The sequence below is a fragment of the Podarcis melisellensis genome (genome assembly GCF_964234715.1).
Source record: "Podarcis melisellensis genome assembly, chromosome: 13".
NCBI lineage: Eukaryota > Metazoa > Chordata > Lepidosauria > Squamata > Lacertidae > Podarcis > Podarcis melisellensis.
In genome coordinates this window covers 10,086,217-10,098,037 of record NC_138545.1, presented here as the reverse complement: position 1 = coordinate 10,098,037, position 11,821 = coordinate 10,086,217, and the positions used below count along the sequence as shown (strand labels likewise).

At 41.6% G+C, this 11,821-nt stretch overlaps 3 protein-coding genes across 3 annotated transcripts; 1 reads left to right on the top strand and 2 right to left on the bottom strand.

The window, feature by feature from the left end:
* Positions 1-69: 69 nt before the first annotated feature.
* Positions 70-1,047, bottom strand: LOC309354692 (olfactory receptor 6E1-like; the record flags this gene model as incomplete). The annotated part of the gene is made up of 1 exon (XM_081884956.1): positions 70-1,047. One exon carries the CDS (start codon positions 1,045-1,047, stop codon positions 70-72), a length of 978 nt encoding a protein of 325 aa, XP_081741082.1.
* A 4,357-nt stretch (positions 1,048-5,404) lies between these two features.
* On the bottom strand, positions 5,405-6,346 carry LOC309354691 (olfactory receptor 6E1-like; the record flags this gene model as incomplete). Its single annotated transcript, XM_081884955.1, has 1 exon — positions 5,405-6,346. One exon carries the CDS (start codon positions 6,344-6,346, stop codon positions 5,405-5,407), a length of 942 nt encoding a protein of 313 aa, XP_081741081.1.
* Positions 6,347-9,847: 3,501 nt separating this feature from the next.
* On the top strand, positions 9,848-10,792 carry LOC309354690 (olfactory receptor 6C74-like; the record flags this gene model as incomplete). Its single annotated transcript, XM_081884954.1, has 1 exon — positions 9,848-10,792. The coding sequence occupies one exon, from the start codon at positions 9,848-9,850 to the stop codon at positions 10,790-10,792; it is 945 nt and encodes a 314-aa protein (XP_081741080.1).
* Between the last annotated feature and the right edge of the window lie 1,029 nt (positions 10,793-11,821).

Below are 11,821 nucleotides of genomic sequence, written 5' to 3'. Positions count from 1 at the left end.
GAGTTCCTAGAAGTTGACAAAAGAAAGTTAGTTTCTAAGACCAGCTTCTGCAACCATATGTATCAATACTTACTGTTTAGTATTATTTTTTTGCTCTGATATACCTGAATCACCCTTCCAGAATGAAAAAAGCTGTCTAATTGTTGCTCTCAAAGCATCTTGAACCTGTTTATTCCTCAGGCAGTATATGAATGGGATCAGAAGAGGAGAGAGAACAGTGTTTAGAACAGCTACCCCTTTCCTGAAGCCTAACTCACTGGTCCCTCTTGGTTTTATGTACATGAAAATGCAACTGCCATAAGTGATGGAGACCACAATGAAGTGAGAAGCACAAGTGGAGAAAGCCTTTTGCCTCCCTGTGGTTGACGGGATGCGCATGATGGTGCAGATAATATTGATGTAGGACACAATGTTTATGGCTAAGGTCCCAAGGAGAGAAAGAACAGCAATGAGGAAACTGAGGAGCTCCAGCAGGCTTGTGTTGGCACATGCAAGTTTCATCAGTGGTCCATTGTCACAGAAAAAATGGTTGATGACGTTTGGTCCACAAAAGGGCATCCGGAATAATACAGCTGCAGGAACGATGATCAGCAACAATGCCCCAGCCCAAGACCAGAGCACTAGCAATGAGCAGATCCGATTGTTCATGACGGTAGAGTAGCGAAGAGGGTTGCAGATGGCAACATACCTGTCAATGGACATTGCTGCCAGCAGAAGGAACTCTGTGGTTCCCAGGACAAAGTATAGAAAGGACTGTGTGAAGCAACCAGCTAGAGAGATAGTCTTCTGGCCAATGGCTATGTTGGCCAAAGCTTTAGGAACAATGGCACTGGTATACCCAATCTCCACAAATGCAACATGTCGTAGGAAGAAATACATTGGGGTGTAGAGCTGTTGATTTACCAGTGTTATTAGAATAATCAGTATGTTTCCCATTATTGTCAAAAGGTATATCCCCATTAGCAGTAGGAAAAGGATAATTTCAAGTTCATGGTTGCCCGTCAAGCCCAGGAGTATTAATTCTCTCACCATGGTGTTGTTCCTCATTTTAGGCACATCTCTGTAAGTGAAAGGACACCAATCATTTCAATACTGACCATTTAAAATAAGGACAAGTTGTTCAGCTTTGATTCTTGCATTGCCACTAATATCATGAAGTATTGGATCATCTCAGGGGTTGCAGCAATGGACTTTGGGCTTTCAAATTTCAGCAGCACCCTGTGTGATGCTGAAATTTGGCACCCCACCACCTCTGGCCTTCATTATAAGTTATTGCTGTGGTGCCCTCTGTGCCATCCTCTCAGCTCAGCATCCACTGCGGATGAACTGGCCGTGCTCCCCTGAATCCACCTCTTTTGGTTGTCAGCCACAGGCAAGCTGATGGCTGTTCTCTGTTGTGTCTCTCCCTCCACCCACCCCATATCTGGTAGTCAATGATCTGCTGTCTCTGTCCAAAAGGACTCATAACTACCATGTAAACCAGCCTTCAACCAATGTGGCGTCCTCCAGATTTTTTGGACTACAACTCCCAGTATATCCAGCAAGCACATAAATGTACCATAAAGCCTTAATCAGTTTCTGTTCTCATTTATTCTTCTAGCTAAAGATGCAGGTTGTGTTTTTTTTTGTATCATGCCATTCAGCATTTATTTATATAACATATATTTCAGAACAGTCTCTCTCATATAGCATGTGACAGTCCTTCAGATACTTTGCTCTCAGGCTATTTAGAATGGTATGGATTAGGGATGGGGAACCTGTGACTCTCTGGATAATGTTAAGACTCCCGCTCCAATCTTCCATGACTATTGGCCATGCTGGGTGAGGCTGATGGCAGTTGGAGTGCAGCAACATCTGGAGAAAAACAGGTTACCTGGAATCCAGAGCAGAAGATTTTCATTGCACATGGGGGGGGGGGGAGTCCTGTAAATATTAAAAGTTGATGTTCCATCCCCAGCAGACCCATGAATTAGTGCAGGCCCCTCTCTGTCACCATCCAAAGGCTCATCATAATCAATTCCATTGATTATGATTTAAATGATGTTGTAAATATGCACGCATGTACAATCGGTTCCCTTTTTAATTTTTTGCAGTACTTCGCAACACTTCTTGCACTGCCAAAACATGAGGTTGTAGTGAAATACTCACCAATTACCAGTAAAATCAAATTAGGGAGCAGAGACTGTTCTCTTATTTTCACAAATGCAAACCAAGTTGTTGGAACCTGCAGGTTGTGATGGTGAAGAGTAAACCATCCGTTGTGATGGTGGCAATGTTCTCCTGCTAACTAAGTAAATGGAGCTTAGGCCCCCCACTCCCTGTTTTCACAACCGATTAACATGCCACATTCTTAACGCTTTGTGGAGGATTATTTGCTTTCTTTCTGCACAAACTAGTTACCTTAGTTATATTTTGCTGCAGGTGTGAAGACTGAAGCAATCTCTAGGTGCTGGTTCATGTTCCTAAACACATGATGCAAGAGGTATTCACTCTTTGCTTGTTAGGATACACAAGGGACATGCATATTGTTTCTAAAGAGCAACAGACTTATTGTACGTTGTATGAAAATCGCTCAGGAGGAATTCCCATAGGCACCTGGTTGGACTAGATGGGACTTTGGCCGAATCCATCACATGCTCTTGTGTTCTGCAAATGACATGTAGTGTAATGGCTTGGGTCTCTCCGACACACACAAGATGACTCTGGCAGTTCATTATTTCAGATTTATTAATCAAATAACAAACCCTGGGTCAGAGCTCAGCTAGGCTTCGGCATCATCTGATGGCACAGTTGCAGGAACTAAGCTCTGCCCCCTTTTCACCCAATAGGAAAACTCCCACCTTCTCTTCCTTTCCTTTTTGCGCTTCTCGTAAAGTCTTGTGAACATACGAGATTTTGGAGAGAGCACTGCTGGTGTTCCTGTTTCCGAGTCCATGTCTGAGCTGACAAGCTGCATTCTTTCACTCTGGCTCTCCCTTCCGTTATCTTTGTGCTCAGAGATCAAGTTTCTGCTGCTCTCTGCGGATTCTCCCCCCCCCCGCACATTCCATTCCTAGCTGCTCTCTCTGTGTGTTATCTTCCTCATTCCCTGTCAGCAAAGGAGCATAGCTGACATGTAGGTAGCCTGCCTAAGCTTCACTTACCTATACTGAGCTTGTACAATATGACGTGATTCCATGAATATTGTCATAACCAGGCCTTCTATGGCCCATTGCGTTCAGTTTTATAATCCTCCTCCAGCCCAGAAGTAAAATAGACATTAACAAAAGAAAGAAAGAAAAGATGAATCTGTTAGAATTCCTGCTCCATGATTGCAGTCATGGGATTGTTGTCTTTCACATGATGCTATATGTTTTGACTCCACAGAGTGGGAAGTGACATAGACAGGATGTTTGTGTTATTGTGTTCCGTGAAGTGGGACTATTATCCTTTGTTCTTTTTTCTCTCTCTTTGCTGTCTGATGCTAGAGAGAGAGGGAGCCATGTTGCAGTGCTCTGTGTGTGTTTATATGTAAATAAAGTAGATTAGCCAAAACGCTGAATTGCTCAGGTCTGTCACACGAAATGCACAAACTCTGCGGATCCCTAAGTGTGCTGGTGTCGGTTGACATCGGTCACTGTGATGTTTGGGCTGAAGAAAGCTTATGAAGCTCCCAAATGATTGACCAGGAGGGAGGGAACATGCCAGTTGGGCATGTGTCTCTGCCAGGGTCCTACTCGAGTGTAGGCTGAACTCCTGACAGAATCTACCCCACACAATATGACACAGAGGGACAAATTTGGTGGTGGAGGATATGAATGTCACCAGTGGGTGTGAATGTCATGAGGAGCAGGGCTTATGCTTTTGGGCACACTGAAATGTATTGGCTGTACCTGAATGTTCATAAAATGATGGCGGGGGTGGGGAAGCTGGCTATCCATAGGCAGGAAAGGATTGAATGGACAATGAATGGAGAAGGAGAAACACAAGGGAATGTTTAGTGACTGAAGAGAAGGCTGGATTGGGAAGAAGTAGGGAACTAATGGAGCAAGGGACCAAGAAGAGAGGGAAATCTGAGGGAAACTCACAGCACTTAACATCTGTAGGCATTATATGCTAAGGTATTTAGTTGTGAGAGGCAATCATATCAGAGCTACCTAAGGCCACTCAAAGTGAGTGAGGTTAACTGGGACACAATGCATTGTGTATAAAAAGCAAGGAATTCCACAAATTTACACATTTTCCTGTCTGAGAAAAGGAGAAGATGGGCCAACCAGATTCCACACACAGAACCTTATCAGATCTATTTCAACATTATATATGGGACAGCACCCTCCACTATATCCAAGTACAGCCATCTAGGTTAGCAAATGAAGAGCAGGCTAACTTCTGGGACTCTGGGGGAATGATGGATGGACTACACAAGCACCCAGCATCTGGTACCTGAGGCAGATTCCTCACACTGTCTAGTAGTAGGGCCAGCTCTGAATGGTTTGAAATATCTTGCTAGTTCTTTAGCTGCAAACTCCGGTTTAATAGATTTTGCTGGCTTTCGACATCATGCCTCAATGCTTCTCCTTTGGAGTCTAATTCTGATAAACTTCTAATTATTTTTCATGACTACATGGCTCACTTTTCCAGTTGACATTGCTGGAGAAAGATTTCAAAACCAATTCTGTACCTGTGGGAAATTATTTATTTGTTTGTCTTTAATATACAAAATCAAATATATATAATACCATAATAATATAATTTGTTACATAGAATCAAAAGACAGAAAAAGAATTTTAGTTTATTATTTACTTATCATTTGCTATTTAAAGCCTTATCCTAATTCTGGCTGCATAAAGTTCCTTACAAAATATACAGGTCAATGTTATCTTGCAGTTTGTTCCACCAATAGTTAACAAAAAGGGTTCAATTTTTCAATAAATTGATTACTGTGTTGTCTTCTTCCTCACATGTTAACCAGATCTGTCAATTTAGCCATATGAACATCCTCTCATAACAGCATTAATCTATCAGCCAGTGTCAGAAAACAAAGATTATTCTGACTGCAGCTGATTATCGTACAGGCAGCTTCTTGTAAATGAATGGCCATCTCTCAATGCAGTAAAATAAGTCAATAATAAACATAACCAAAAGGGATTAGTTGGCAAAACATAGTCTCTCATTTCATTTATTACATGAATTATCAACTTCCAAAAAGAATGAATGTTTTGCTTTGCAAAAAATTATATTGAATTTCATCTGATTTTTCTTATTTGATTTTTCTAAACAAAGTTAGATATTTTACTCACATATGGTACTAGAATATAACTGGCATTCAGATATTGAAAGAAATCTAGTATTCCAATTTCGAATGGGTGTCTCCATGATCAGTGTTTAATATTACTGTTTATTCTGATGTCAATTGAACCCCAAATCATCTTGAGTCCTTCCTAATGGCAATAAACTGTCTACATGCTCCTCTCAAGGCATCCTGGACTTGTGTGTTCCTAAGGCAGTATATGAATGGGACAAGAAGAGGAGCCAGTACAGTGTTCAGAAGAGCCACCCCTTTGCTGTAGTCCACTTCACTATCATGGTTGGGTTTTATGTACATGAAAATGCAACTGCTGTAAGTGATGGAGACCACCGTGATGTGAGAAGCGCAAGTGGAGAAAGCCTTCTGCCTCCCTGAAGTGGATCGGATGCGCATGATGGTAGAGATAATGTGGATATAAGACACAGTATTTACAGACAAGGTCCCAAGGAGGGAGAGGGTAGCAGTGATGAAATTGAGGAGATTCAGCAGACTGGTGTCCGTGCATGCAAGTTTGACCAATGGCCCATTGTCGCAGAAAAAATGGTTGATGACGTTTGGGCCGCAAAAGGGCATCCGGAATAATACAACTGCAGGGACGATGATCAGCAGCAATGCCCCAGCCCAACACCAGAGCACCAGCAATGAGCAGACCCGATTGTTCATGACGGTTGAGTAGCGAAGAGGGTTGCAGATGGCCACATACCTGTCAATGGACATTGCCGCCAGCAAGAGGAACTCTGTAGTTCCCAGGACAAAGTGCACAAAGGACTGTGTGAAGCAACCAGCTAGAGAGATAGTCTTCTGGCCAGTAGCCATGTTGTCCAGTGTTTTAGGAACAATGGCACTGGTATACCCAATCTCCACAAATGCAATGTGTCGTAGGAAGAAATACATTGGGGTGTAGAGCTGTTGATTCACCAGTGTTATTACAATAATCAGTATGTTCCCCATTATCGTCAAAAGGTATACCCCAATTAGCAAGATGAAAAGTATAATTTTAAGTTGATGGTTGTCCGTCAAACCCAACAGTATAAACTCTCTCACCATGGTGTTGTTCATCGTTGTTGGCACTTCCCTAAAAGGAATGGGAAATCAAACCTTAGAGCTGTGTTAGCCTTTAAAAATTCAATTTTAACTCTCTGCAGTTGCCTGAGTGTGACTGTTACTGATATCATGAAGAATTGGATCAGACTATTAGATCTGTTTCAGTCCTTTAGAGACCCTACTCCCAGACTATTTAGATCAGAGATGGCCTTCCAAATATTATTGGACTTAAACCCCATCAACCCTGAGTTGGAGTCCAGTGACATGTGAATAATCACAAGTTTACCATCCCTGGAACAGAACCAAAGCAACATATTTTCATTGAACTTGGATAGGTAGGTGGGACATGGGAATTGTCTGCACTGATATGTCCACCAAAGCAGGCCCTTGCTAGTTCCCATCCAAATGCTCTTCAAAGACATCTCCATATATGATGCATCACAATAACAATAACCATAGCGAAATCTAAATGATTCTGTGAATAAGCATCTCATATGCAAAATCATTTTCTTTTACAAAAGCAAATACTTTGCATCACCAAAGGCTGCAGCAAAATACTCACCTCTTAACATCAACTTAGAAAAGGGGGTGATGTTATCATTTGTATAGATGCAAAGTTGGTTGCTAGAACTTTCAGGCCATGGTGATGACGCTGACATTCTTCCACTAACCAGGGAGATTGAATGATTGTAAAGGTTTCACTCCTTAAGCCTATTTTTTTGTGTTGCCTCTGAACATGCCATGCCCTTAACACTTTGCCAAAGAGTCTTTGCTGTCTTGGCTCACAGACTAGTGACCTTGGCGATATTTCGCTATGCACATTTCTCCTTCCCTTTGTGCCAGGAGTGAACACCAAAGCAACCTAGCTCATGTCCTTAAGTGCTGGTTTGTGTCCCTAAGCACATCTCACAAGAGATATTCAGTCTTTGCTCGCTAACAATACACAGTAGACATGAATGTTGCTTCTCTAAGGTACAACAAACTTATTGTGCAACATATGAAATAGGGTCAGGCTGAAACCAATTTTGTGTGTGGGCTTCACATAGGAACCTGGTTGGCAGTTGTGGGAACAAGATACTGGGCCACAAGGGTCTTTGGCCTAATCCGGCATTGTTCTTCATAAAACTATCATATTTGGAAAGCCAGATACAGGTCATGACCGTATAAATAACAAATGATGATGATGATGATGATGATGATGTGGTGTTGTGGCCTGCCATCGCCAATTGCAGCCTGAGGGAATCAAGAGACCTGAGAACTCTCTTGCCAGCTGGAGGACTTGAATTTGGCCCACCTGCCATTGGCATCTTGATGGGGAGGGGGCTGTCACACGGTGTTGGTGAGTGGGGAACCAAACATAATGGATACATAGACAAAATTGACACCACCTCCCCAGCACTGTGATGGATCCTGCTCCTACAGGGTGACTGTGGTGGGTCATTTGCATCCCTGATTCCTATTGGTTGGGTAGTGGACAGGGGCATGAAAATAACATAATTGGAAATTTAAAACAAAAGTCTATACGCCAGATCTGAAGTATCTGCAGTGGCCTTAAAGGGACAAGACACACTCCCCAAAACAAATCTATGTTCAATGGACCCTTTGCATGGGGGGGGGGGGGTGTAGGAACCACACACCACGACTCCATACATCCAAATGCGTAACGTATATATGGTTGACCCCCACCTGCAGGCATAGCTTACACAATACCATAAAACAAACAAAAAAATTATAAAATTTCTTTTTGAGAAATTGATATCAGGTGATATCAAATTTATATCAAAATGTGTGATTTCATGGAAAACGGGTGGGGCTTTGGCTACTTTAAGTCGGATGACTGGTAATCCCTTTATTTTGCTTCCCATCCCTGCTGTAGATAAGATAAAAAAGATCAAAAGTTAAGTGGCTTTTCTGCTCCTTCAGGGACCAAAGCGAAGGTCCCTAAAGCATCATGATGAACTAAGAGCTAATATCTGTTGCGCTAAATGCTTGCTTAGGGACAAGAAGCTGCACCATTGCCTATAAGATGTGTCTAAGAAGTAAAGACTGAATATCCTTTGCACTATCTGCTCAAGGACCTGAATGAGTACCATGGACATAGCCAGGCAATAACATTGCAGAGATTGCTGGAATGCAGATTGCTGAGAATATAGTTATGGTCCTTTGGTTTTGCAGAAAGAGAAGGTCTCTCCTTCACTGGACCTGAGAGGTCATAGCTCCATGGCAGAGCACATATTGCATGCAGAAGGTCCCAGGTAGGCAAAATGGGCCTTTTTTCATTCCGTGTTGAATTTGCACATATCGCCCTGATCCAGTAGGCTATTCTTACATTGTTATGGTTTTATGTTCCTATGTTTTTAAGACCTTGCTTTTATTTTGCAGAGAGAAGAATGTAGATGCAAAACTTTTGGAAACCAGGAAAAGTGGATGTGAACATTTCAGTTAGGTCAGTTGGTTAGAAGGTAAAGGTAAAAGGTAAAGGACGCCTGGATGGTTATGTCCAATCAAAGGCGACTATGGGGTTGTGGCGCTCATCTTGCTTTCAGGCCGAGGGAGTCGGCGTTTGTCCACAGACAGCTTTCCGGGTCATGTGGCCAGCATGACTAAGCCGCTTCTGGCACAACAGAACACCTTGATGGAAAGCAGAGCCCCCAGAAACGCCATGGACTTTCCCGCTGCCTATTTATCTACTTGCACTGGCGTGCTTTCAAACTGCTAGGTTGGCAGGAGCTGGGATAGAGCAACAAGAGCTCAGTCCATTGCAAGGAATATGGTCATGGGTTCAATGTCCATAGGGGCCTCCTGCAGTGCAGAGGATTGGACAAGATGACCCTCAGGGTCAATTCCAACTCTACAGTTCTATGATTCTATGATCTTCCCGTTAATGTGAAGTGCAAGAGGTGTGCAGTTTACTTTGGTTTCTCTTCAGATTGTATAAATCTTTGGCCTTTGCTGAGAATTTACTGTTGAGTGTCAATGGAGATGACTTTAAACTTGTATTTAAATATTGTGATCCAAAATCAGTTACTGCATAGAAATTAGGACATTCTTGTTTTCTTTCTTGGTAACTAATTGTGAAGCGTATGATTATTTAAAGCACTGTTTAAAAGTGCCATTTTTGTTTCTGCACTGTGTCTTTTGCTATCAAATTGCATGCGATGAGCCAGAGTATGGCCAAACTAGATGACATGAGAGAGATGTGAGGAAAGCATTGTGATTCTGACTTAACTGAAAAGCAGGTTGAGAGGTTGTGGTCAGAACAGTGGTGTAGACAGAGGCATCACAATTCTGGTTACAAAGTTCTAGGGGCTAAGAATAGACAAGGCTTAGCATCTAAACTAAAGATGGATCTGGGTCTTTTCCAGCAAATCACCTGTTGAATCTCCTAGCAACTCTACAGCAGAGACCTGATGGCAAAACAAACAAACAAACAGCTACTTGAATTTAAAATGATTTATAGACATTGACTCCAGACTCTTCATTTCTCTTTATTTTACTTCTAGGAATGTATCAACAATGAGGAACAACTCTATGGTGAGAGAATTCACACTTTTGGGATTTACAGACAGCCGACGAGTTGAAATTTCCCTTTTTACCCTCCTGCTTGGCATGTACATTCTGACAATAATTTGGAACACTGTGATTATCACAATCACACTTGTGAATCAACAGCTCAAAATCCCAATGTACTTCTTCCTAAGACACTTTGCAGTCTTGGAGATTGGATTTACCAGCACTGTCCTCCCCAAAGCATTGGGCAATATGGCCAATGGCCAACAGACTATCTCTCTACCTGGTTGTTTCCTACAGGTGTATCTATACCTGAGTGTGGGAACCACAGAGTTCCTTATGCTATCAGTCATGTCCATTGACAGATATGTGGCGATCTGCAACCCTCTTCGCTACTCAACCATAATGAATCATCGAACTTGCTCATTGCTGGTGTTCTTCTCTTGGGCTGGAGGATTTTTGATCATGATGGCACCTGCAATTACATTATTTCAATTGTCCTTTTGTGGCCCACATGCTATAGATCATTTTTTCTGTGACATTGAACCACTGATTAAACTTGCATGCGGGGACACAAGTCTCCTGGAACTCTTGTTTCTCCTCAGTGCTATACTCTGTCTCCTTGGCACCTTGGCCATACATATTGTCTCATATACCATTATTATTTTCACCATTTTGTGCATCCCATCAACCACAAGGAGGCAGAAGGTCTTTTCCACTTGTGCTTCTCACATCATAGTGATCTCAATCACTTATGGCAGCTGCATTGTCATGTACATTAAACCCAGAGGCACAGGTGAATTAGCATTTACCAAAGGGGTGGCTCTTCTTAACACTGTTGTATCTCCTCTTCTGAACCCCTTTGTTTACTGCCTGAGGAACAAACAGTTCCAGGATGCCCTGAAGGCTGGATTTAAGGAACTTGTTGGATTTTCTAGGACAAGGGAATAGAAACGACCTCAAATCACACATGAAAATCAGAGATCAACTTTGGAGCAAATTGGAAAAGCTTGCATTCCCTGGATTTCTTTCAGGGGTGAATATCAATCGGAGACTGATGTTGTGTGTCAGAGAATGTCTAATATGGTCCATGCAGAGGTGGATTTAGGGGAGCACGACTTGCTCAGTCACACTTGATGCAGAGCCTCAGGGGCTCCACAGTGGGGCATGGCAATGGTGATGTAGAATGGAATAATGGGAGAGATGGGAGAACACAGAATTTTGGCATCACACTGTGTGCTACTGAAATTTGAGAGCCTAGGGTCCACCATTGGTCCATGTCAGCTGTTTCAATTTACACTGGTCTTTAAGAGGATCCTATTTATGTGCCATGTGAGAAGCTTTAAAATATGGAAATTTTGTAATGTTTCTTTGCATTTTTGTAACATTTTTTGAGAGTAAATCACATAGAACAGATTTTTTGAAGTATGAAAAATATGAAATAAATAAAATAAATAAAGCTATGTAGCCTGACTGTACTGTATTTATTACAGAAGGGCCCTAATTCAGGGGTGGAGCACTTGCTCTGTATGAAGAAGGTCTGAAGTTCAACGTCAGACATCTCTTTTTGACATTTTTTTTTACTGATTTCCCCCAAAATTTACAAATTTACTTAAATTTCAATATATATTTTTTCTTAAAATTTTGACTTCCCATCCTTAATTCTATGTTTTTATTCCCATCTTATACCTACTGCTTTATATAACATACTTTTATATAATACAATTATTCTCTATTTCACTTATCATTGTTTTCATTCCACTGCTCATAATTCATATCTATCTATCATCTATCTATCTATCTATCTATCTATCTATCTATCTATCTATCTATCATCTATCTATCTATCTATCTATCATCTATCTATCTATCTATCTATCTATCTATCTATCTATCTATCTATCAGCTATCAGCTATCTATCTATCTATCTATCTATCTATCTATCTATCTATCTATCTATCTATCTATCATCTATCTAT